The sequence below is a fragment of the Canis lupus genome, chromosome 15 (genome assembly GCF_048164855.1).
Source record: "Canis lupus baileyi chromosome 15, mCanLup2.hap1, whole genome shotgun sequence".
NCBI lineage: Eukaryota > Metazoa > Chordata > Mammalia > Carnivora > Canidae > Canis > Canis lupus.
The window spans coordinates 59400112-59424282 of NC_132852.1; the positions used below are offsets into that span (position 1 = coordinate 59400112).

At 46.5% G+C, this 24171-nt stretch overlaps 1 protein-coding gene across 6 annotated transcripts in view; it reads left to right on the forward strand.

Moving 5' to 3' along the window:
* CNTNAP2 (contactin associated protein 2) overlaps positions 1-24171 on the forward strand; it is a 1976111-nt gene that overhangs the window by 1838918 nt on the left and 113022 nt on the right. For all 6 annotated transcript variants that reach the window (XM_072777573.1, XM_072777574.1, XM_072777575.1 and 3 more), the window contains one exon: positions 10905-10998. In XM_072777573.1, the coding sequence (XP_072633674.1) occupies positions 10905-10998 (94 nt within the window). The remainder of the gene's footprint in view (positions 1-10904; positions 10999-24171) is intronic.

Sequence of the window (24171 nt, forward strand, 5' to 3'; positions counted from 1 at the left end):
GAAGATCTCAACCTCTCGATTTGCATGATTTTGTAGGATTTCCTGGGTCCAGCAAGTAGCGAACCATTTTCAGAGATCATCTCAGGCCGCTTGGGGGAAGAGGAAGGTGGCTCCTGGGAGAATTCATCTTGAATGAAGTCTTGAGCAACAAACTGCTGAGGGCCACACATGACGTATCAGTGTCCTCAGCAGGCCCTTTACTCATCATCCCTCTGTATAGCTTTCTCACAATTTTCACTCCACGCAGTGCTGGGCTCTTTTCTCTCTGATTCCTTCCCACCCCTGGCTCTCCACCTCCTTCCTTAACCTGTCTCCAGGTCTCCCCACCATTATGAGCAAAAAGAAGTAGACTCTTGGGGAGGCTGGGTGGCTCAGTTGGTTAAGCATCTGACTTGGTTTCAGCTCAGGTCATGATCTCAGGGTCATGGGATCGAGCCCCGCATTGGGTTCTGCACTCAGCACAGTCTGCTGGAGATTATCTGCCTTTCCCTCTTTCTCTCCCTTTCCCTCTGATGCTCTCCCTGCCCATGTCCTCTTTCTAAAATTAATAAAAATCTAAGAAAGAAAGAAAGAAAGAAAGAAAGAAAGAAAGAAAGAAAGAAAGAAAGAAAGAAAGAAAGAAAGAGGAAGGAAAGAGAGAGAAATACAGACTGTTCCCAGGACAGGGTCCAAACTTCCCAAAACAGGGTCCAAACTCCTGGGCCCAGACCAGTCAGGTTATCAGCAGACATAACACCTTGAATTTTCCCTCCCAATAGAGAAATTGTGGTTACAAATAACAACAATAAGGGGAGATGTAACATCAGAATAAAAATAAATAACCCCAGCCATGCTTGGCTCAAATCAAGACTTTGCCCCTTGGTATTCAAATCCCTGGACAATCTAGCATCCCTTTACTACTTTCCATTGTCATTTACATTTCTCTCCCAAAAACACCCCAAGAACCGATAAGGCTGGTCACCTCAGGACCCCTAAAGATGTGTGCATTCCTCCTTTTAAATGTCTCCACTCTGCAAAGTTCTGTATTTAACCATGATGGTGGTTATTTTACATTTTAAAATTTAGAGAAATACATTATATTCATTTTTCATATATTGCTTTATACTATTATTCCTAACTGTTTTATCAGTCTTATTTCCAAAACAAGAGTAGAAGCACTTTGAACCCAGCTGGGCACATCTCTTTATGCACATCTTCAGCTTAGCTCTCAGCCCAGTTCACACAGTGGCTGGGCAATAAAATCTCATGAAAGTCCTTGCATAAGATTAGGTATTAGTCCAGTCATTTCCTGAAAGACTGCTAGAAGGAGATATGGTCAGGGGACAACTTGAGTCTTATGCCAGAGCCTCTGTCTTCTCACCATGTCAGGTCACCCTGTGATAATCATTCACCTGTGCCCTGGATGCCTACAGGCCAGGTGTACTGCCAGACAGGGGTAACCTTCTTACGAGTGCGCAATGGTAGATGCCTCTGGCTGCTGCAGCCAGCGTGCTCACTTCTAAAGATCTGATCAATTGCATCCTTCCATGAGGTGCTCATCTTCAATTAAAGTCCTTGTGTCTGGACCAGTGGCAGTGAGGGCACCATGTTGAGAACTTGACAGTCAAAGAGGCCACCCACTTCCACACCGACCAGTCCAACCTCAGCAAATAAACAACGTGACACGGATAACATCAGCCACACCAGACTACAACAATTTCCCTGTTCATAAATTCACTAGACAAATGTTTCCTACTTACATCATTCCTATTGATGGCCTCATTAACACTCCCCCACACACACAGAATTTGCCCAAAATTCACCAGTAACCAAATTTAAACAACCCCTGAAAACACGTGCTTGACAGACCAAGAGTATGGGGCTAATCATATTGGTCACATCTACATCGTTTCTCATAATTGTTCTCATTCTTGTTTCATTATTCTTTTCACTTAATTAATAAAAAATTTTTGCCATTACATTATATACTTGCAGCAACATGTTAATACCTATTTTCAAAACTGTTCCTAATTTTGTTTTTTTCTCCTCTTATTTGTTTCCTTCCCCCTTTTACCACCCATTTATTTGCTTTTCCTTACTCCTGGAAAGTCGTTTTATAGTCTCCCATAATGTGTTTTGCCTTGAGCTCTTCAGGAAAATATGCTGCATGAAATTATTTCTTTGATGCTAATGATATAAATTATTATCTAAACCACCTACTATGTGTCATGATTCATTTGAATGTTTCCTAAGTGAATTTAAATATGGAAGTGTTTAAAATCACGAGCCATAAAAAAATAAAAAAATAAAAAAATAAAATCACGAGCCATGTTCATACTAGATCTCTAAGAGGGAACTCAAACTCGGAGGCGTAAGTACTAGACATTAATTCAGATATGGGTTTTTAAGCCTTACCTTTATCTTTTGAATTCTCACGTGCAAAACCTGAAAGTCCTAAGTATTTTCTGACCAGATTCTTTGAGAAAACAGCATAGTGTTTGAGTATTTTCTGCTAAAAAGTCTTTAAAATTAATGCTGTTGGGGCATCTGGGTGGCTCAGTAGGTTAAGCATCTGCCTTCAGCTTATGTCATGATCCCGGGGTCCTGGCATCCAGCTCCCTGCTCATGAGAGGAGTCTAGTTCTCCCTCTGCTTCTGCCTTTCCCCACTGCTGTGCATGTTCTCTCTCTCTCTCTCTCTCTCTAATAAATAGATAAATAAATATTTTTTAAAAGTTAATGCTGTTACGAAATGCCATATCAGCTGTGAAAGGAGAATTATTCTTCTCATTCATTGAGATGTATAAAAACTATACAGATCTATTGATGCAAAGTCAATTTTCCTTTTTTTTTTTTTTTTTTTTTTTTTTAACAATTTATCTTGAAGTAGTATTCAGTGTTTTTCCAGTAGGTGGAGTGTTAGGTTAGGGGAAGCAGATCAACATTTGAAAGCTATTTTTTTTTCCTTTTTACAACGTTGAGGAATTTTTCAATATAAAACATAAATCACCTAACGGATTCACTAATTATTTTAATTGCATCAATACCACAAAATTCCGGCTGTGCTGGACCTTACAAGGCAGGTCCACTGTACTAATTACATTACCATAGTAACAGTGGCATAAGGACAACAGCAGAAAGGACTTATAATGCCCTTCATTTTAAAATTGCTCATCAAGCCATCAGTGAAACCTCCTGACGTCTCTGAGAAATAACTCACACATGCATACAGCAAGGAAAGATCTGTCTTAAATCCTCTCTTACTTAAGCCTTACGTGTTTCTGGAAAAGAACCTTCCTTGTGAGTTTATTAATACTGGTTCAAGGCTGTTGCCACTTCCAGTCTTGAACTTGGGCAAAATCACTAACTCTCCTCGGGACCCTCCACACCAAGATGAGGGTGGGAGGTGGCAGAGGTAAATTAGCTGTCTCGGGGTGCCTTGCTGCTTAAAAAAGATCCTTGACCTGGCCTTTATATAAGCATTTCCTTCAGGCTGAATGTTAGAAGCCAGATTTGCTGAGAACCCGACAGCCTTGGTTGTGACGTGTGTGTCTAGGAATTGAATGTGAGCAAACCCTGCCCCAGCTTTATAGGGCAGGTGGCCCTCTTCCCAGCCCTCTGCCCTCACCAGGATCAGCTCCATGAATAATGGGCTGAAGGATGCCTCACAGTGATGCCTGGGAGCCCAGTTTTAGCAGAAGGTTCTGCTCGAAGCCCCTGTGTTTCTGGAAAGACACTACTTTTTAGGCCCAGAGTAGTGAGATGATTTCAAAGGAATCTTAATTTTCTGGTCCAACCCCCTTGTTTCATGAATGAGGCAACTGAAGTCTAAGGAGTCTTTGTACTGTGTTGAGTGTCAAGCAGCGGTTGAGTGGAGCCAGGACCCGACTCCCAGCCCTGGTCTCACTCCTGCAGACCACCCCTCCTCTCTCACCCTGGAACGCTGGAGGAGTCCCCTAGAGACCCTCACAGGAGAGCAAGACTCCCACCTTCCCAACCTCCAAAGAAGAGAAACAAGACCACAGCAAACCAGGTGTTGGAGGCAGTGGAGAAGTAACGAGAGAAAATGAGTATTCTCCTCTTTGTGTTCCCACGGCCAAGCGCTCATGTCTGGAGAGAGCCTCTAGCTCCCATTTGCAGGGTGTTTTCCATTCTAGAAAGGCTTGGGGCCAGTGGATTCAACTGGGTCTTTCCTAGCTGTGGAGGCAAAGTCCTCCTGGAGCAGAAGGATCCCAGAGCCAAGGAGATGGTGGTTGAGCCTAGCTCATCAGGGCCCTGTGCTAAGGCGGCGAGCTAGTGAAAAGTGAGTGGTCAGGTACTAATTCCCAGAATAAGAAATCATTCATTGTATTTGTTGAAAGGACAGCAGAAGAGCTTGCTGAGTGAGGACACGGCTCATACAAAGCCCTGAATGGAGCGTGGGTAAGATGACATGGTAGGCCCAAAGGATCGACAGAGGGCGAGTAGGGTCAGAACAGAGAGGCAACTGGGAGGAGAGAACGCTCTGCTCTTCGCTCTGCTTGCTCTAGGAACATGCCACCTTCTCCCCCAATCCTGTCCAGAAGAGGCAAAGGCTCCCTGGCTTATGTAAATGCAGGCAACCGAGTTACTCGGTTAACTCCCTGTTCATGGGGGTCATGTCGCACACCCAGGCACCTCCATTGCAGATGGTCATCACTAACCCAGCCCTAAAAGCTTGCCTGTTCCTCATGTTCTGTTACAGAGGAGAGTGTTTCTTTTCTTTAAGTATCTCTGTAAATGGGGCTTGTGTGCCATTTAGGGTAAAATCAAACTAAGGTAGAAGGCAGTGTGGCCTCTGACTGGATCAGCATCCCAGAGGGCCACCTGCCATCTGCATCCCTGGTTGCTCTTGGAATTGGAGGGATGGTCACACAGGCTGACAGCATGGGCAGGGGAGATGGTGGCACACTGGCCCCCACAGTGACACGCTTGTGGTTCTCAACCATGTGGTCCCTGGAACGGGCTACACTGAGCAATGGCCCAATGTCCAGTCCCAGAGGCTCTGGGAGCAGCGGGGAGTGGCCCAAAGTGTAAAGATTCAGAGTCACAGATGAGTCCTCAGCCCGTCTGTTTCCACACAGTCTTCAAGGATGTGGCCAGGCCTACTCACCCAAACCTGATGGCCAGGAAGTTCTGTGGGGGCTCCTGTCCCTGGGTCATCCATAGCACTTTCCTCAAAGAACCGAGTTCTCATGGAAGTATGAGCTGGGTTCCCGTGCCTTGAACACAGACACACACACACACACACACACACCCAGACCTGTCAGTGTGCTCAGCCAGTGATGACTCATTTAATAAATGTTGAGCACCTAAGATGACTCAGGCCCACTTCCTATGGATCATAAAAGGGCCAAGAGGTTTACCAGATAATGCTGCAGGAGAGCAACAGCCACACGTCCAAAGGTGGGGTACATTCCTCCGCCTGGCAGCCCGCAGCCCCAGGGCTCTCAGGCCTGAGCCACAGCAGGCAGGTGCTAGCTCCCTGGGAGGGAGGGTGGGTGGGCCTTGGCCCTTGGCCCCACGGGGCCACCATCGAACCAGAGGACAGGCTGCAGCCCTGTAGCTGGTGGCAGACCCACAAAAACTCTACTTTTTTTTGTCTCCCGCTGTCATCCACGTTTATTCAGTGTCCCCTCTGTTAATGAGCACAAAGTGACTTGGGGTCAGGAGGAGGCAGCAAACATTCAAGCCTATGAAGCCTTGGTGCTGGGCTTGAGTCCTGCTCTTTCCCCTCCTTTGTGGTGATCAGGACCCTTCCGGGGGCCCCAGCAGAAGGAGGTTAAGATGGACAGGAAGGGTTATGAAGCGGTCCCTGCTCTTGGAACACTTTCCCACAGGAGTTTCAGGTGGGGAGGCGGAGAGGGATCAGGGATGAGATGAGCTGATCCTTGTCCCCATCCCGATGCCTGTTTGGAGGGGCCCTTCCTCATGGCCAGTCTTCAGTTCCAACTTGGAATAAAAACAGCCATCAGGATGGTAGCCCCTGGGACGACTGGGTGGTTCAGTGGTTGAGCATCTGCCTTCGGCTCATGACCCCGGGTCCCGGGATTGAGTCCCACATCGGGCTCCCCACAGGGAGCCTGCTTCTCCCAATGCCTGTGTCTCTGCCTCTCTCTCTGTGCATGAATAAATAAATCTCATGAATAAATAAATAAAATCTAAAAAAAAAAAAACAGTGTGTCCAAGCTAATTCCACGTATTACCTCAAACTAAGGATGAAGAGGCCAGACATCCCAGGACGTGCCCTCAGGGCAGCATTTTGTGCCTTCACCTGGGATGGGGCCAGCGGAGGGACCAAACCCACACTGTGGTCTTTCTTCTCTGATCCTTCCCTGCTTGCTCCGTCTCACCTTCCCAAACATCAGCAAAACTGATGAAATCCTTCAAGCTCTGCCAAGACCAACTGTGACTTTAAAATGGAAATGAACCACAATTGTAAAATAATGCCTGAACCAACATTAAAGCTCTCAACTCAGCGTGTAGGACACGGAGCCCCAGAGCCCCAGCCCCAGTCAGTATCCTGATAGATGTTGAACCAATTAGTTGTCCCTTAAGGTCGTCCTGGGGCACACGGAGTCGCAGTCTTTAATTTGAATGGGCCTCCATTACACAACCTTTTATTGCCTCTTAACTGCCGGTGAAATGACCACCAGCTACATGTGCAGCAAAATGGCTCACTTGGACCCCAAAGAAATTACCTTGAAATCATGACACTTCACTGTGGCAAATGCACCAGGGCTCATTTGAAAAGAGGAGGCGCCCTGGCAAGGCGAGTGAAATGATAGGACTGGGGGGGGCCGGGGCCAGGGAACAAGTGTCCTTAGGCTTTTGCAGGTTGCTCTTTTCTTGCCTTACCTGATTGACTGCATTTTCTCCTTCAAACGCAGCTATTTAAAATGCAAATAAATAAATAAATAAATAAATAAATAAATAAATAAAATGCTGCCCAACGTCTGACTTCCCTAGTCGAGAGGGCTGGGCCAGCTCTGGAGGCCGGTGGGCTTGCAGCTTACCAGTCCATCTCCGTAGCCGGATGAGGCCGGGTGAGAATGTCACTTCCATCACTCACTCTCTTTCTGACTTTGGACACTTTTTGTATCACTGGAGAAGGGAACGCCTATCCGATACCCAGTAAATAAGATGTGAAAAGCCTAGCAAGCCTTGCATGCAGTAGCTGCTCAATACCTGCTTTCTCCTTTCCTACAAGAGCTGTCTGGGTCCAATCAGGAGATAGAAACCACATAGTAGGTTAAACATGATCTAGGAATTAACTACAATAAAGGCAAACTCTATGATAGGGGGAAACTCCAGTAGAATTTCGTAGAGGCACCCCCTAGCTGAGGGAGGATACCCCCCGAAGGACAAACGTGGAGGGCTTCGTATGTTGTTGGAGAGGTGTGGTGGTTCCGCCCTCCAGATAGCAGAGGCTTGGCCAGCCTGGAGCCGGGCTGGTTGCTGGCCGAGCAAGAGGCCACCTCCGGAGTGCAGGTGGGGAGCAGGTGCATGGTCGCTGGAGGTGTGCATGTGGGTGTGCAGGGGGGACAGAAGGCCACGGGGGAAGTGCACGGGCCTCTTATTTCACGTCTGGAGGGCTTGTCACCAGCCTGCACGGTCATGGAGGGATCACACTCCGGGCCTGTGTCTCGGATAGACCTCCCTTCCCTCATGAATTGAGACTCAGGAGTGTTCATGACACTTATTGATAAACCAAAACCAGGCAGGGTCACTGATATTCTAAATGATAGAATCAAGATTCAAAACCCTTTGCTCCAGAACAAAAGAAAACAGACCTAATGTCAAGTTCAGCTTTTAGTTCGGGTTCTCAACCACGTGTATATAGGACTGGGAACAGCGGAAAGTAACCCATGGAGACAAAGTAGGAATTCTATTTTACTGTGAGCTCAGTGCGAATAATATCAAATGGATGCCAAAAAACCAAGTCTGTCCGGTCAGGATCCATAAAAACAGTTCAAGGAAAGGAAGGTAATCCCACTGGGTGGGTCAGGCCACACCTGAGGACCGATTCCACTCTGCGTGCACTGCTCTACACCAACATATGTCAACACATTTTTACTGAGGACCTACTATGGGCTTGGCACTGTGCTGGCTCAGAAGACACACGCACAAAAAAATCTAAAAGTCTGAGCATTAGAATTTGTTTTTTCTTTTTTTAAAGATTTTATTTATTTATTCATGAGACACAGAGAGAGAGAGAGGCAGAGGGAGAAGCAGGCTCCATGCAGGGAGCCCGACGTGGGACTCGATCCCGGGTCTCCAGGATCACACCCTGGGCTGCAGGCGGTGCTAAACCGCCGAGCCACCCGGGCTGCCCTAAGCATTGGAATTTGAAGTTTGATAGTTTGTAAGATTACGTACAATATATTCATAAAATGGAAAACACAGTCATTCATGACAAATGATGATTTAGCGGTACGTTTATTGAATGACAGATTTAATAACACCCCTTTAAGGAATGAAAAGTAAATGGAAAATAATATATAGTTGGGTTCCATTCAATTGTCGTAAAAAAATCAAAGGAATATACATTATACTTTAAGAAACTGACTTGATAAAAAAATAATTATCACTGGGGGGGAGTTTTTCCCCGCAAATCTGTACTATTATTTTCTCTATAATGAACATCTGTTTGTGTTCACTTTTAAGCTCTTTAGCAAGACAGATGTAGGTGTAAGAAGTATTTAGGGGAAGATCAGCGCTGTGAAGCAGGCACGGTAACCTGTGATGAAGGCCTTCCACGGTTATCTTCTTTGACCCCAAAAAACTTTTGGACCAAAGAAACGGAGGGACAGCAGCACTGACCCATATAAGCCACCAGATGGCGCGGAAGCAGCTAGCTAACACCATCCAGAGGAGCAACTTTTCTGTGATATTTAAAACATTATATGGCCTCATTCATTTGGGGAATATAAAAAATAGTGAAAGGGAATAAAGGGGAAAGGAGAGAAAATGAGTGGGAAATATCAGAAAGGGAGACAGAACATGAGCGACCCCTAACTCTGGGAAACGAACTAGGGGTGGTGGAAGGGGAGGAGGGCGGGAGGTGGGGTTGACTGGGTGATGGGCACTGAGGGGGGGCAGTTGATGGGATGAGCACTGGGTGTTATGCTATATGCTGGCAAATTGAACTCCAATTTAAAAAAATATGCAAAAAAAAGTTAAAAGAAAATAAATAAATAATAAATAAATAAAATATCTAAGCTCTCTGGCCCCAAGAGGTGTTTTGTTGGTGATGCACTTAAAACCATAGAAAACTTTTGAGAATGCTAGTCGAGCAGGCCAATGTTTGCTCTCACGGCGCTCTTCGGATCTCTGTGACAGTGCTGAGCCAGCACCCACCCACCAGAATTTAACAGAACTCCCCAAATCCCCGAGATGCGAGGAGTCCTGGACTCTGAACCGTGGCTTTCAATAATCTGTGGGTTTCTAGTAAGTGGTTTCAGGAGTCAGGTGTAGGTGGTCATCAATGATTAATGATCCTCCCCAGCTCCCCGCGTGGCCAGTGAGACTGGCCCACTTCCCAGCCCTGTTCCCAGCTCCCCTCTCCTGCCCACTGCAGCCCCGCTTCCCTGCAGCTTTGCCCACCTTGGCGGTTACTAGCAAGGACCCAGGAGTGGGACCTGAGTCTGGAGTGTGTGCTGCTGCCTCCAGCAGGCAATCCCCACCCAAACGCCTGTGCTGGGCAGTGACACAGTGTTTCTGCTCACCTGAGCAGGTAAGAGGCTCGCCTCAGAAAAGCAAAAGGCTACAAAAGCATTTTTCACAGGCGGATACGCAGAGACACAGAAAACTCTAGGAGCTCCCCGTGGTGGGAGAAACACCGCTAGGACTGTATCAGTTATAAAAAGACAGCGAAGGCAAGAAAAGCCATGTCGGGACACAGAGGACAAGAGAGGCGCTGGTTCTGGGACACCAGCCTTTGCACTTTGTTCATGAGAAATGTAATCAGAAAGGCGCTTTGCTCCGACAGCCCGTATCTGTAAGGTGTTTCCACCTGCTTCGTTTCTCCCTCCCTCTACTGCCAACTCACCTCCACTCGGAAAGACCAAGCCCAGCTGGAGCACGGGTGTCTTTGTCCCCTCCAGGCTCTGTTGTCCCTGCCCTGTGGGGGCATCCTCCTCATTTGATAAGTTAAAACAAAAAAGATATATTTATGCAACTTGAAGTTCAGCATCTGGATATGTATTTTCATAGATCTATTCATATTTGAGTATACGTACTGAAGATCGTTGTTGTTGTGCAAGCTGATGGTGTGGGACAGTGACTAAAACAAGACACTAAGCGGACCTTAAAGAAAACCCATTGTGACAGATGCAGCAATTCTCTATCTCAGGGGTCAGTACTGGAGATTGGATGAGGCAGATTTTACTTTATTAAAATGAGCAAGGGGGCAGCCCGGGGGGCTCAGCGGTTTAGCGCCGCCTGCAGCCCAGGGTGTGACCCCGGGGTCCCAGGATCGAGTCTCACGTCGAGCTCCCAGCGTGGAGCCTGCTTCTCCCTCTGCCCAGGTCTCTGCTTCTCTCTCTCTCTCTCTCTCTCTCAATGAATGAATAAATAAAATCTTTAAAAAACAAACCAAAAAAAAAATGAGCAAGGATCCTAATCCAGCAGAAAATGGGTATAAATTACCCACAGAAAATGTGCATAAGCTGAAGAACAATTCATAAAGGGTCTTCACTTCCAAGCTCAAACTGACTTCAGGTAACCCCAGAGAAAGAATAGATGGGCGTCCCGCTTTCCCAGGCTGGCGTTCCGTTGTCAGCACTGAGGAAGTAAGATGTGGGGACACACCGGGGCTCACGGAGTGACTGACCCTGCCGGCGAGATCCGATCCCAAGTGCAGGTTAGCAACCCTCTCCTAAAGTCTCTCCTGTTTCTCTCCCTGCAGCTCGATCATTATCCTTCGGTGAGTTACCATCTGCCAAGTTCCTCGGACACACTCTTCAATTCTCCCAAGTCGCTCTTTCTAGGAAAAGTTATAGGTAAGAATTCCGTGCTTCGGGCCTAATCGTATGATGGTAAGAGCATGTTTGGTACAGGACTTAATGCGAGGTGACGTGAACTTGGATTTTTAAGTTACCAGGTGGACTTCTGCCGTTGGGCTCAGTCACCGGTATCTTGTGGGTACAAGAGAAGGTGGGTTGCTCTCCTCCGGGATGCAGAAGAGAACTGTCATCAGAGCATCTTTGGGGTAAATTGCTCAGGGGATAGGTTCTGAAGCCACTAGTTGGCTTTGAATCGCTGTGATGGGTGGTTGTGGCTTCTGCACGAGTGAAGGCGCCGGGACCAGCATCATCCGGGGCGTGATATAAACTAAGACAGAAGTAAAGCCAAGTGTCTGCCCCCCAGTTCTTTATGTAAAATCTGCTCGTTTGTTCATTAAGGCCCCCCACCTACCGACAGTATTTAACTTCGTCTACGCACATCATCGTGGTTCTGTCTTGCTCTCACTCTGAGAAAGCCGGCTGATATTATTTGCAAATTAGAAGGCCGACAAGAATTGGAAAATTGTGGCAGAAAGCCCACCACCCCCCTGTGTGTGATTGTGAATCTGAGAGTCACTCTTGCCCTTTGCTTACTGTGGGTCAGCACTGTCGAGATTAAAATCCCCAGGTGATTGGTTGCATCTTTTTAAGTGGTTAATGTAGAGCCAATGAAAGAACGGTGTTTTGGGTTTTTTGGCTTGTTTGTTTACTATGAGAATTTATACTGTGAGCCAAGGATGGAAACAGGAAGATGGTGGGTGGCGTGCGGGCCAAGGAGGAGGTGAGTCTGGGTCCGGCAGGTAGTGGTCACCAGGATGTCATTGATTGTAAAAAGCACTCGGGGCGGGGGGCAGATAATTAGGAGAATAGGAAACCTAACCTATAATAAAAATAACAATAATGTACGCTAATATAGAACTTACTGCAAGCCCAGCTCCGTCCTACCTTAGATGCACCAGCTTATTAAATTAACCTTCATGGCAATTCTATGAGATCATCAAGATTAGGCAAGAGCGTACAAGACTAGCTCCATTTCACAGGTGAGGAAACTGAGGCACAGAGAGTAATTGGTGGAGCCAAAACGTGAACCCCAGCAGGCATCCCTTGGTCTGTGCTCCTGACTACCGGGCCGTCATCTCTGCCCTTCATTACCGAGAAGTGAAAATAGGCAGATGTTGGCGGCAGAGGTTGAGAGGTTGAGCAGTTGAGGGATACGTATTCCTGAACTTAGAACCAGAACACGCCAGGCAAGGCAGCAGACAAGCAGAGCGACACATGAGGCCCCAGGGGGAAGAGGCCACAATGGGGCATCTGGGTGGCTCAGCAGTTGAGTATCTGCCTTTGGCTCAGGTCGTGATCCCAGGATCCCGGGATCGAGTCCCGCATCGGGCTCCCCACAGGGAGTCTGCTTCTCCCTCTGCCTGTGTCTCTGCCTCTCTCTGTGTGTCTCTCATGAATAAATAAGTAAAATCTTAAAAAAAAAAAAAAAAAAAAGGAAGGGAGGAAGGGAGGAAGGAAGGAAGGAAGGAAGGAAGGAAGGAAGGAAGGGAAAAGGCCACATCCTCAGGAAAAGACTAGAAGGGTGGCACCAGCTCAGTGGACAGGTGGCAAAGGAAGGAGGGTGGAAACCCATGCCCACCCACTCTGCTTTAGGCATTGTGCTAATCATTTCCCACGTGAAACTGTGACAACTAAATGTCGCAACCATCCAATGAGGCAAGACCCATGATTATTATCCTCATCTTGCCGAGGAAACAAGCTGAGAGAGCCAGTCCCCACAGTGACTTACCTGGTACGGGGTGAAGTGGGGTTCTGACAGCAGGTCTGCCTTGACAAGAGTGCACCACCTAACGCAGATCAAATGAACTTGCCCAGAAGGGGTGCAGCTGGAAGTCAAGGGACCCCAGTAATCAGCAGCGAGAAGTGGCTGTGAGGCGGAGGAGAGCTTGGCATTCAGAAGGCATCTTACGTCCTGAGACATTGGTGAGCGCCCACGTCTCGCCACACGCATTCCTACAACTCAGTCACGAATAATTGGAAATCCTAAGTGCTCCTTTTGGGGCCATAACTGTCCCACCAAAACAGACTCTACACTGCGATAGCATGATATTCTGGAAGACACGCTACTGTGGTATTCCTAGCGTCACATGCCCCGTGAACACACCCCAAGCAGTGGACTTGACTGCTCTACGAGAGTCATGGAGACACGTTTTGACAGAAATGCTGAGGGATTGCTAAGTGCCCTCACTGTAACTAACAACGCTCTCTGGTTCCTCAGTATTTCGGGAATCGTGATTCAATTCACACCAGAGCAGAATTATAATATACAGTGTAGCCTGGACCGTCAAGGCCATGAGCAAATACCACCATAAAGGCAGCATCCTCTATAGCTAAGAATTTACCAGGCGAGAAATGAACTAGGGGTAGTGGAAGGGGAAGTGGCAGGGGGTGGGGGTGACTGGGTGATGGGCAATGAGGGGGCCACTTGGCGGGATGGGCTCTGAGTGTTACGCTATATGTTGGCAAATTGAACTCCAATAAAAATTTTTTTTAATTTAAGAAAAAAGAATTTACCAGGCGATAAATCTGTGCCAAGTGAAACGTGTAACAGGACCTCAGGTGTTGGGAAAACCCACAGAGTTTTCCATACACCAAAGGAAAGGAAAATTTTGCTGTGCCCATACACGACCTGCGTGTATGGTGGTGAGTTGTGTAAAGAACCTATACATGCCTGTAAAGAAGCCGCTGATCCGAGGTGGAGATGGCCTGGTGGTGTCCACCAGAGAAGAAGGCGGGGTGCTGTCACCGGTCCCAGGGCACTGACGTCCCCAGAGACCACCCTCGTCTGCACCAGCCCGGGTTTCCACGCAGACCCAGGTGGTGACTCCTAACAAGGAGCGAGGGCCCGAGAACATTTGCTGAATTAAGAAGAAGGAGCAGCAGGAGAGAGCAACAAAAGGCCATGGGACAAGTGAGACGGTGGAGTGACGACGCCGATAGGGTCAATAAAATTGGCGGGGAGGTGCGACCTGCTCTTCTCATGCACCTTGCAACCAGGTGCATCGGAAAGCAGGTGCCTGGTGACCGTGGGCACGAAGAGGGCAGGCCCTGGAGGCAGGTGAGCGCACGTCTTAGCTCAGGCTGCCCTAACCCAGTGCCACAGACCGGGAGGCTTCAGCCACAGACTTTTCTCTGTGGTTCCGCAGGCCACGGAGTCCAGGCGCCGGCAGGTCAGGCGTCTGGTCAGGCCCCGCTGCCTGCTTTCTGGGCGCCGTCTTCTCCGTGTGTTCTCACGCGGCAGAGGGAGAGGAAGCAAGCTCTCTCCTGTCTCTTCTTGCAAGGGCGAGAATGATCGGTGTCATTCATTCATGGGGGCTCCCCACTCGCCACCCGGTCACCTCGCAAGGCCCCCGCCGCCTAATGTCATCACATGGGGGGTGGGTTTCAACATAGGATTTGAGGGGGACGCAGCAGCTGGGTTGATTTGAATCTTGGGCTTGCCTCTCATTAGCCTTGAACCTTGGGCACATTCCTTGAACCACCCCCCGACCCTCACCCCCACGGCCTGGATTCCAGCAGGAGTTTTTTGTTGTTTTTTGGTTGTTTTGGGGTTTTTTTGTTGTTGTTGTTGTTGTTTTTAACTAATCAATTCGTACCTGCCAGATCAGTGCCTAGCATATAGAAAGTCCTCAAAAAACATTTGTGGAGTCAATGAACTACTCATTTAGTATTAAGCTAATAACATCTGAGGAAGTACCCAGTACAATACCTGGTACATAAATAAAGAGAAAAAATGACCTTTTTCTCGATGCTGGCTTTGTGCCAGTCATTATGCCATGTGCTGGAAGGGGTCCTCCCTGCAGTCCACCCATGGCCGCCCCACACCACTGTTACCCTCATTGTACAGAGGAGGAAGGGACCATGGTTTAGAAAGTCACATTATTTTCTTGAAGCAGGATTTCCCAGCAGCTGCACTCTTGCCATTTTTGGTCCGAGAATTCCTTGTTGCGCGACTGTCCCATCCATCGTGGGACATTTAGCAGCATCCCCAGCCTCTACCAGGTAGGAGCCCCCAGCTGCAACAGCCACACCTGTCTCCAGACATCACCAGAAGTCCCCGGGAGGATAAAGTCCTCACCAGCTGAGAACCACTGGCTTCCAGTCCGCCAGCTGGTCTTTGGTAGAGCTGGGATTTGAACTGAGAGGTGCGTGAGAGCGACGCGTTGCTTCCTGAGAACACCTGCATCTTTCAGAACGATGAAGAGGCAGGGAGGGGAGCTGACACCCTGAAGATAAATTCCGTCAATACGATCAAAGGAATCACAGTGAGGACCTTGCAGACTGGTGGGCCCCTGGGGATGCTAATCGTTGGCCACTTCCTAAAGCCAATATTCCTTAAATATTTGACCATTTAGTAGGGGCAGGATTGGTGAGAAGCATTTTTGAAGTATCCTTTTGAAAAAGACATATACTTCGGTGAGAAATTACCAATATGCATTCACCAGCTACTTAAATATATATCTATAAAGACAGATTGAACTTCAAAGAGACACTTGGTGTACTCTAGTGAGGGCTGACACTCCATAGAGACCGATGCCCTCAAGTTGTTGCTTGGTTGGGTCAGCTGCTAATCAGAAACTGATCCCATAAAAGAAGGGAAAGGAGGTGGATCTAAATAAATAACAGGACTTCACATGGAGCTCTTTGATGAGCGATGCTTGAAAAGGGACATAGAAAGAGGATGAAAGAAAGATTACCTAACCAAGGACAAGTGTGAACTTCCCAAAGGGAATGGAAGAAACATAATTATTTAGAAATAAAAAAGAGAGCACTGTCAGCCAACATCAAAAGTTTAGAAGGGACTGCTACATTTGAGTCCTTCTAGAAGGAAGTCAGAATCGCTAACAGCAAAGTTTCACAAAGTAGAAATCTTATCACCCCTCATTATGTCCATTTTGTATCATTTACTAAATGAGTGATGTCACGTATTTTACGTATCTGATTTTCAGCAACAGATTTAATAGTATCTCAAAAACCCTTTATAGCAAGGGAGAGAGGGGTGCCTGGTGGCTCAGTCAGTTAAGCATCTGCCATCAGCTCAGGTCATGATCCCATGGTCCTGGGTTGGAGTCCCACATTGGGCTCCCTGCTTGGTGGGGAGCCTGCTTCTCCCTCTCCCTCTGCTGCTCCCCACCACCACCTGTGCTCTCTCTCCCTGGCTCTCTCTCTCTCAAGTAAATAAATAAAATCCATAAATCAATCAATCAACCAATCAATGGAGAGAAAGATAAGTAGAAGCCTGAAGCAGGATCTTCTGTTTATTAGTTTAACATTTCTATCAAGGCCTTGTATAAAGATACAAAGAGAATGTTTATTGACTTTGCAAATGGCACATGGCCAATAAGAGGATGACTTAACAAGCTGGGTAATACAAAAAAACTTCAAAAGCATCTTTTTTTTTTTTTGCCTTAGAAGATCACTTTGTGTTTTTTTTAATAAATTTATTTTTTATTGGTGTTCAATTTGCCAACATATAGAATAACCCCCAGTGCTCATCCCGTCAAGTGCCCCCCTCAGTGCCCGTCACCCCCACCCCCCGCCCACCTCCCCTTCCCCCCCCCCCCCCACCCAGTTCGTTTCCCAGAGTTAGGAGTCTCTCATGTTCTGTCTCCCTTTCTGATATTTCCCACTCATTTTTTTTCTCCTTTCCCCTTTATTCCATTTCACTATTTTTTATAGTCCCCAAATGAATGAGACCATATAATGTTTGTCCTTCTCCAATTGACTTACTTCACTCAGCATCATACCCTCCAGTTCCATCCACATCGAAGCAAATGGTGGGTATTTGTCGTTTCTAATGGCTGAGGGATATCCACTTTATTTGTACAAACCAGGAGATCACGGGGAAATTACTTCCCAAGCCCTGATGCTCCCTCCCCACCCCAACAACAAAAAGCAGGCTCCTTTTATTAGGGCCAGAGGTGAATATTCAGGAGGGGATTTTATCATTATAATGAGGCTGAGGCGTTTTTTTCTGGTACTTTCTGATTAATCTGAGCAGAAGTCTTCCTCAAATGTTTCTTTTTCTGTTCCAGCAGTTGGTTAGTTTCTAAAAAGTAAGATTGGCAGTTGAGCAGAAACCTTTAGGAGTTTCCTGAGTTCAGGGGGTCAGGGCCTGTGACAAGGGGCCTGACAACATCAGTTTTTTGCCAGAAAACCTCTTCAAAAGCATCTTGATGGCCTAGAAAGATAGGATAAAATAATGACATGAAATATAATAAACTTAACTTTTGCATTAGACCAAAAAAAAGAAAAGAAAAGAAAGAAAAGAAGAAAAGAAAGATATAAGTAGAAGATGGAAGACCCCCTGGTATCAAGAAAAAGACTCAGGCTGGTTTTCTGGGGAGTTTGGTATGAGCCAATATTATGTGGTGATTGATGTTTAAATAAATACTGTACTGTACTGAGCTACATTAATAAGAGAATCATGGGCAAAGAGTACAGTCAGACCCCAGCGGATGTCATGGCCTACTCCTACTCCTATCTATTAAGATAGATATTAATCTTCTGAGGAAAAGGCCAGATGAACAAAAGGGCCCCCCCCCAAAGGAAGAATCAGAAGGCCTGGGGATACTAAGACATGATTACAAGGACATGAGAGAACCCATTTCCAGCCTTTGACAGCTGCTACCCCAACAGGTGAGACTTGTAGAGGTCAACTCACCGGGACCAGAGAAGACTAGCAAGAGTAAGACTTCAGTCCCTGCAAGAACTTCCTAACAATTACCATTATTTAACAAATGAGTGGCCACCGTTGGGAGGCAGTGGACTCTCCATCATTAAGAGTAGCCAACAAAGGCTCCCTGGAAATTCTTCTGTACTTTGAGTGTTGTGGACTGAGCGGGACCAGATTAGAGAAAGTCTAAAGACCCTTGAAACAGTAGGATTTATGATGGGAGTAATTTTCGTTTTTAAAAAAGAGGAGAAATGTAGTATGACAGTGGAGAAGTACCTCCTGTTCCATGTGAGAACCAAAAGGATAATTCGACGCGGGGCTCCTTGACATACACCATTCAGTGCTCTGGATGCAGTGTAGATGTGGATGAGAACGTCACTATGCGTTAGTGTAATAGACGGCCTCTGTTTGCAGGATGGCATATTCATTTTAATTTTAATTTTAGAAAGCTATTTCTGAGCCCTCTCTTATTAATTTCTTCAAATTAACTCTTTGTGCCAGTCCTGTAAATCACAGTAATATAAAACCATAATAAAATCTGTTTTATAATAATAAGGCAGCAGCTGTTCTGTGTAAATTTGAGAAGCTATGTCTGGAAAACGGATTCTGATGCAGGGCAACGATTGCGTTACTGACCATTGTTATTTGTCAGTGGCCGCAATGTTAGTGGTGACAAAATTAAAGGTGAACATCTATCCATTTGAATTCATTTTTTTTTAAGATTTTATTTATTTATTCATGAGAGACAGAGAGAGAGAGGCAGAGACACAGGCAGAGGGAGAAGCAGGCTCCATGCAGGGACTGCTTGATTACTCCAGGGCCTCCGGGATCATGCCCTGGGCCGAAGGCAGGCACTAACCTGCTGAGCCACCCAGGCATCCCTATCCATTTGAATTTAATATGGTTTGTAAGTATTGCTGGTCACAGATTCTAATATTTTCCAAACTGCCATTATTTAAAGTATGATAGAAGATAGACCTATTAGTAGCCACACTGTGGTTTGCATTATATTCTAAAATATGAATATTATGATCTTTTGAGAAAGCATCCTTATTCTAGGGCTTTCCAAAACTTTCTGGAACTTTGGCAAAGCCTTCACACACAGCAGGAAATGATATACCTCCATCTCCATTCGCTGGTGAGGTGGTATACTGTGGCAGGCATTACACTGCTCACTGAATATTTCCAGCCAAAAAACTATGAGTAGAAAAGACATATGCAGTGTCTGGGCTATAACATATAATTTCTGGTGCAACAGTCTCCAGAGTCCTTCTATCCTTTTGTCATGAGGATTGGTAAACCTGAAGATCATGGTGGTTCCATCACCTGGATCTGTCTGTGACCACAGTGAACAGAGAACCCCATTAAATCATAACAAACCTATAGTACAAGAAAGAGAGAGGGAGGAAGGAAGGCAGGAAAGAAAGAAGGAAGGAAGGAAGGAAGGAAGGAAGGAAGGAAGGAGGAAAGAGGAAGGAAGGAAGGAAGGAAGGAAGGAAGGAAGGAAGGAAGGAAGGAAGGAAGGACTGACTCGTGGTTTTTTAAGTTATGATCATAGGGCTGTTTGTTAATGTGGCACAACCCAGCCTATCCTGATTGATACATAAGGGTTAGAGCTGAGATCAGACTTTGCTATCGTATCCTTGAGTTTGCGTTTTTCCCTTATGACTTGCAAACTGTATGACTTTGCAACATTACTTAACATCTTGTGCAGTCTGTTTCCCTGTGTGCAAAATAGGAATAGCAACGGTCCATACTTCATAGGATTCAGCAAAATAATACCTGTTTCAGAGATAGCACAGCTCTGCCACATAGTATGTGTTTAATAAATGTTAGTTATTTTTATTTGATCCCAATTAGTCAAGTACGTAGCGATCACTTGTCATATGCCAGGCCTTTATACACCATTGTTAGACCAGTGGTGTTCAAGACAGGCATGGTTGCTGCCTTTAGAGGGCTTGAGTTCTAACTGAAAGAGAGGAGAAGACAACAAAAGGAATTAGCAGTAGAAGGACCTGTGGCAGGGTAATTCGGAAGATGAAAGTATAGGATCCCTTGGGAACAAGTAGGAAGGGCACTTCACCAGGTCCAGGAGACAAGGGGAGGCATATCAGAGGAAGTGGCACAGAAGCTGAGACCCAAGTGAGAAGTTAGAATTGTCTGGGCAAAGGAGTAGGGTGGTGGAGAGGGCAGAAAGAAGAGGGATTTTCCAGTTCTCTCTGTTGCTTTACAACAGCCTACCCAAAATTTTGTGGTTTAGACAAAACTTGCACGCAGTAATTTTGTGGCCTGACTGGATGGCTCTTCTGCTTCATGTGGTGTCTGACGAGGTATTAATTTAATGTGACTTGAGGATCCAGAGTAGCCTCACACACACAGCTGTCAAGGAGTCTTGGGACCTTCTTTCTCCCTCACTGGTGCCACATCATGGTTGCACGAGTGTCCTCCCTGCATGATGGCTGGGCTCTGAGAAGGCATTCCAAAGAGTAAAGATGCAAGCTAGAGATCCCTAAGACCCCACCCCAGAAGTTACTTGCATGCCTTTTCCCTCAAGTTGTTGGCCAAAATCTGAGATCCAACCCATATTCCAGGAAAGGAGAAGCAGACTCTACTTCTTGATGGTTTAGTGACAAGGTCACACTGCAAAGGAGCATGTGGGATGGGAGGTATGGTTTCTTGGGAAACATAGCGTGCTATGAGGGAAGTTTGAGGGACCACAGCCAGTTCCATTCAGAGTGGTTGAAACCAGAGTACGACAAAGATAAAAATGCAACTGCAATGAGCAGGTGCAGACTAAGACAGGCTTTAGGAGTGTCCACGTGTCCTCATTTGCTGGGGACAGTCCCAGTTTCCTCCTGCCAAGACAAGAGTGAATTATCAGCAATGCCCAGGTTCACTCTAAAAATGTGACCCAGTGGAGATGATAAACTGGGTGATCACCTGTCTTGTTTTGAGTTCATCCAAGAGGAACGCTTGAGATCAGAGCCCCAGCCTGTGGTCCAGGAAAGGACAAGTGTCTTGGGAGAGTAGTGAGGAGAAGATGAGGAGATGAGGGTTTGAAAACAAATGTATTTGGGAGAAGACCCTGGGGCATATTAGTAGAGCAGTGGAGAAATGAAACAGGGAAAGAAATGAAGCTTTATTAAACTGCTCACCATTGTGGGCAGTGGGGGCTCAGAACCAGTGGGGAGCCCTGGGAGGCAGTACACAACCTGCCTCGCTATCTCACTTGATGTGGGAGGAAGCCAAGGCCCTGCTCCCCCTCCTCCCTGGCCAGCTTGGGCGAGGGCTGCTTCCAGGAGCATTAACTCCCCAGCAGCTCCCGCTATCCTGTGTTCCTGCCCCACGTGCTCTCCAGGCCAGAAGAAAGTGCAGAACGTGGGGGATCACTAGCTTTGGTCTTTGGAGGCAGAGGTGAGCGTGGAGGCATAAGGCAGGACCCTGGCAGTGCCTGCATGTTACAGGATTCGTTTAAAGCCACGTTAAGGTTTCAGTGTTATCCTGGGAACAAAAAGGTGTCATGGAAAGATGTTTTTTATCAGGAGAATAAGCTGACCAGACTGACACTTTAGAAAGATAGCATCACCTGCAGGGTGAAAGATGCCCCAAGGAGTTGAGTAACAGGCTGCAGGAACACCAAACTGAAGAACTGCATGTTGTGATGCACTACAACTTGTAAATGCAGCCTCTTTGTCTATGAGGATCTGATATTCTTTCTGGAAAATAAGGACAAATAAACTAAAGCCCGGTCCAGCTTTCAGTTGGATCTGGCTTGATTATTTCAACAGTCCCTTCTGGCTGTGCTCTGTCCTTCTGGAATAAAAATGTTCAGTCTCTCCAGTGGCCTTCCCATCCCCTGCTTTCTTTCTACAAGACAGTGGCCAGGTATATAGACTACAGACAGGGATGGGCAGCAGGGTGTGGCAGCTTAAGTGTGTGTTTTACGTCATCACAGAGAGGGCCTGGGGTCATCTTGTCCTTCTTTGGGTTTGCATGACCTGCCATCTGCTGGCCTCCAGCCCAGCATCCTGATGGTAAAACCTGTAGTCAGTGAACCTATAGTCTCCATCTGACTCATGCAGTGCTCCAGGGGACACCCACTGTTGCTCCTTTTGCTTCCCTCTGTCCCCTCAGCTCTCACTTGAGACAGACCCCTAGTCTCTGCACATCCCTCATCCTCCACATGGCAAGCCCCAGTGGCAAATCATTGGCTTTATCTCAGAGTCCACTCCTCACAAGACTCAGGGGCTATCTGCTCACTCTTCTTCCCTCTCTTAATGCCCCACACTGATGCAAGACCCCCTCCAGGGCAGTCTCCTCCCAGACCCCCAAATTGGAAAGCAGGACACAAGCCCTCTTCCCTCAGTCCCATCCTTCACTTTTGATAAACATGCCTCATGTTCTCTGGGATAAAGCTTAGCTCCTCTGTCTCCTGCATTTTTCTTCCTCTCATAGTTCTTTCAGGCTTTAAAACAACAACAACATATGCCTTGCTTTTACTTCCTGTATCATGTAGCTGTTGAAAAAAAAAAAGCTGCTATGTAACAAACAATTCCAAACTCAGTGGCTTAAAACAACAATCATTTTTTTTTCTCACTAATCTGTGGGTCAGCGAAGGGCTGAGTGTCTCTGTCATACATCTGGCATCTTTCTCCTGGGATCATACAGTTAACATGAGAATATTTAACTGCAACACAACAGCAGAGGGGCAAGAACACAGGCCCACTCATGCGAACACATTTCAAGCCTTTGGTCTTGCCACACCCACTAATATGTTATTGTCCAAAGGAAGTTATGTGGCCAATCCAGAGTTGAGGAGAGAGGAAAGACTGTGCTTCTTCAGTAGAAGGAAAAGCAAAGTGACATGGCAGTGACAAAGGCCCAGCGGGGAAAGAACTGGGGACATGAACACAATCTGACGTACTCCTTTTCAACAAATTCTCTATGGCTGAAAAGTAGCCTCCTGTCTTCCCTGTGTTGGCTAGACAGGTGGGTACTATCTCTACCACAGGAAAACTCTGTGACTGGCTTTGTCCTTGATGGGTTAAAAGATATGAGTAAAGGAATTGAGAAAAATCCTTTATTCACCCAAAAGTATGTTGAGTGCTTATATATGCCAAGTGATAGAGATAGAACAATGAATGAAACAGAAAAGTCTTGCCTTTATGAAGCATATATTCTAATGGGCATGGACAATGAATGAGAAGATAATTGTCTGATAAAATGTTAGCTAGTGATCAATGCTATCAAGAAGAATAAAGGGGGCTCAGGAGTAGAGTGTTAGGCTGGCTGGGAAGTCCTGTTATGGGAGACTGCATTTAAGCAGAGCTCTGGGGACGCCTGAGTGGCTCAGTGGTTGAGTGCCTGCCTTAAACTCAGGTCGTGATCCTGGGTCCAGGGATCAAGTCCCACATCGGGCTCCTTGCAGGGAGCCCATTTCTCCCTCTGCCTATGTCTCTGCCTCTCTCTCTTGTCTCTCATGAGTAAATAAAAAAAATCTTAAAAAAAGAAAAGCAGAGCTCTGATGAAGTTAGGGAGGGTGATGTGTTGGCACCTGAAGGAAAAGCATCCCAGGAAGCATGCAGGGCAATGCAGAGGCTGGGTGGCTAGATAGAGACATGCCGGACTCATTTAAGAAACAACAAGAAAGATGCTGCAGCTGGGTCACAGGAAGGATGGGACAGAGTAGTAGAGGATACCTGAAGTTAGAGAGCCAGCCTGCAGCCAGTTAGTACAGATTGTCTACCACTATGGAGAATCTGCCTTTTATTCTAAGTAAGATGGGAAGCAGAAGACTTTGATATGATTTATGTATTAAAAACCACCATATTAACTGCAGCCATTTGGGGGGGGGAGCAGGGAGAAAGGCAAGATGGATACAGGAGACCAGGCAAATTGCAATTGCAGAATCTAGGCGAGAAAGAGGGTGATCCCTGCACCAAATCCACGGTGGTGGTAGTAATGGAGAAGTATTTGGAAAAAGAATATATTAAAGGTAGAGCCCACAGGATTTGGTGATGGATCAGATGTGACAGAAAGGAAGAGATGTCAGAGAAGATTTCTCAAGTTTTTGGCCTGAAGAGACGGATCAATGGTGATGCCATTTACTAAAGGCAACACTGAGAGACAAGTAGTTTTGGGATTGGGAGACAAAATTAAGACTTCTGTGTTGAACACAGTCAAGACTATTCCACTGAGGCATGGTCTTCTGCTGCAGAAACTGAGTACTTCCTGGAGCAAATCACAATCTCTCTCATCTCTGCCCCCCATTCCCTCTGCGGGCACATAAGTGTTGACTAGGTCCTGGGTCATCACTCAAAAAGGCCAAAGAGAAAAGAAGATAACTCCACTGAAAAACAACACAAGTGTCATCTCCATACCACGGAAGGGACCAAACAATAAGTAATTAAAGCAGCAAACTATTGATACACAAA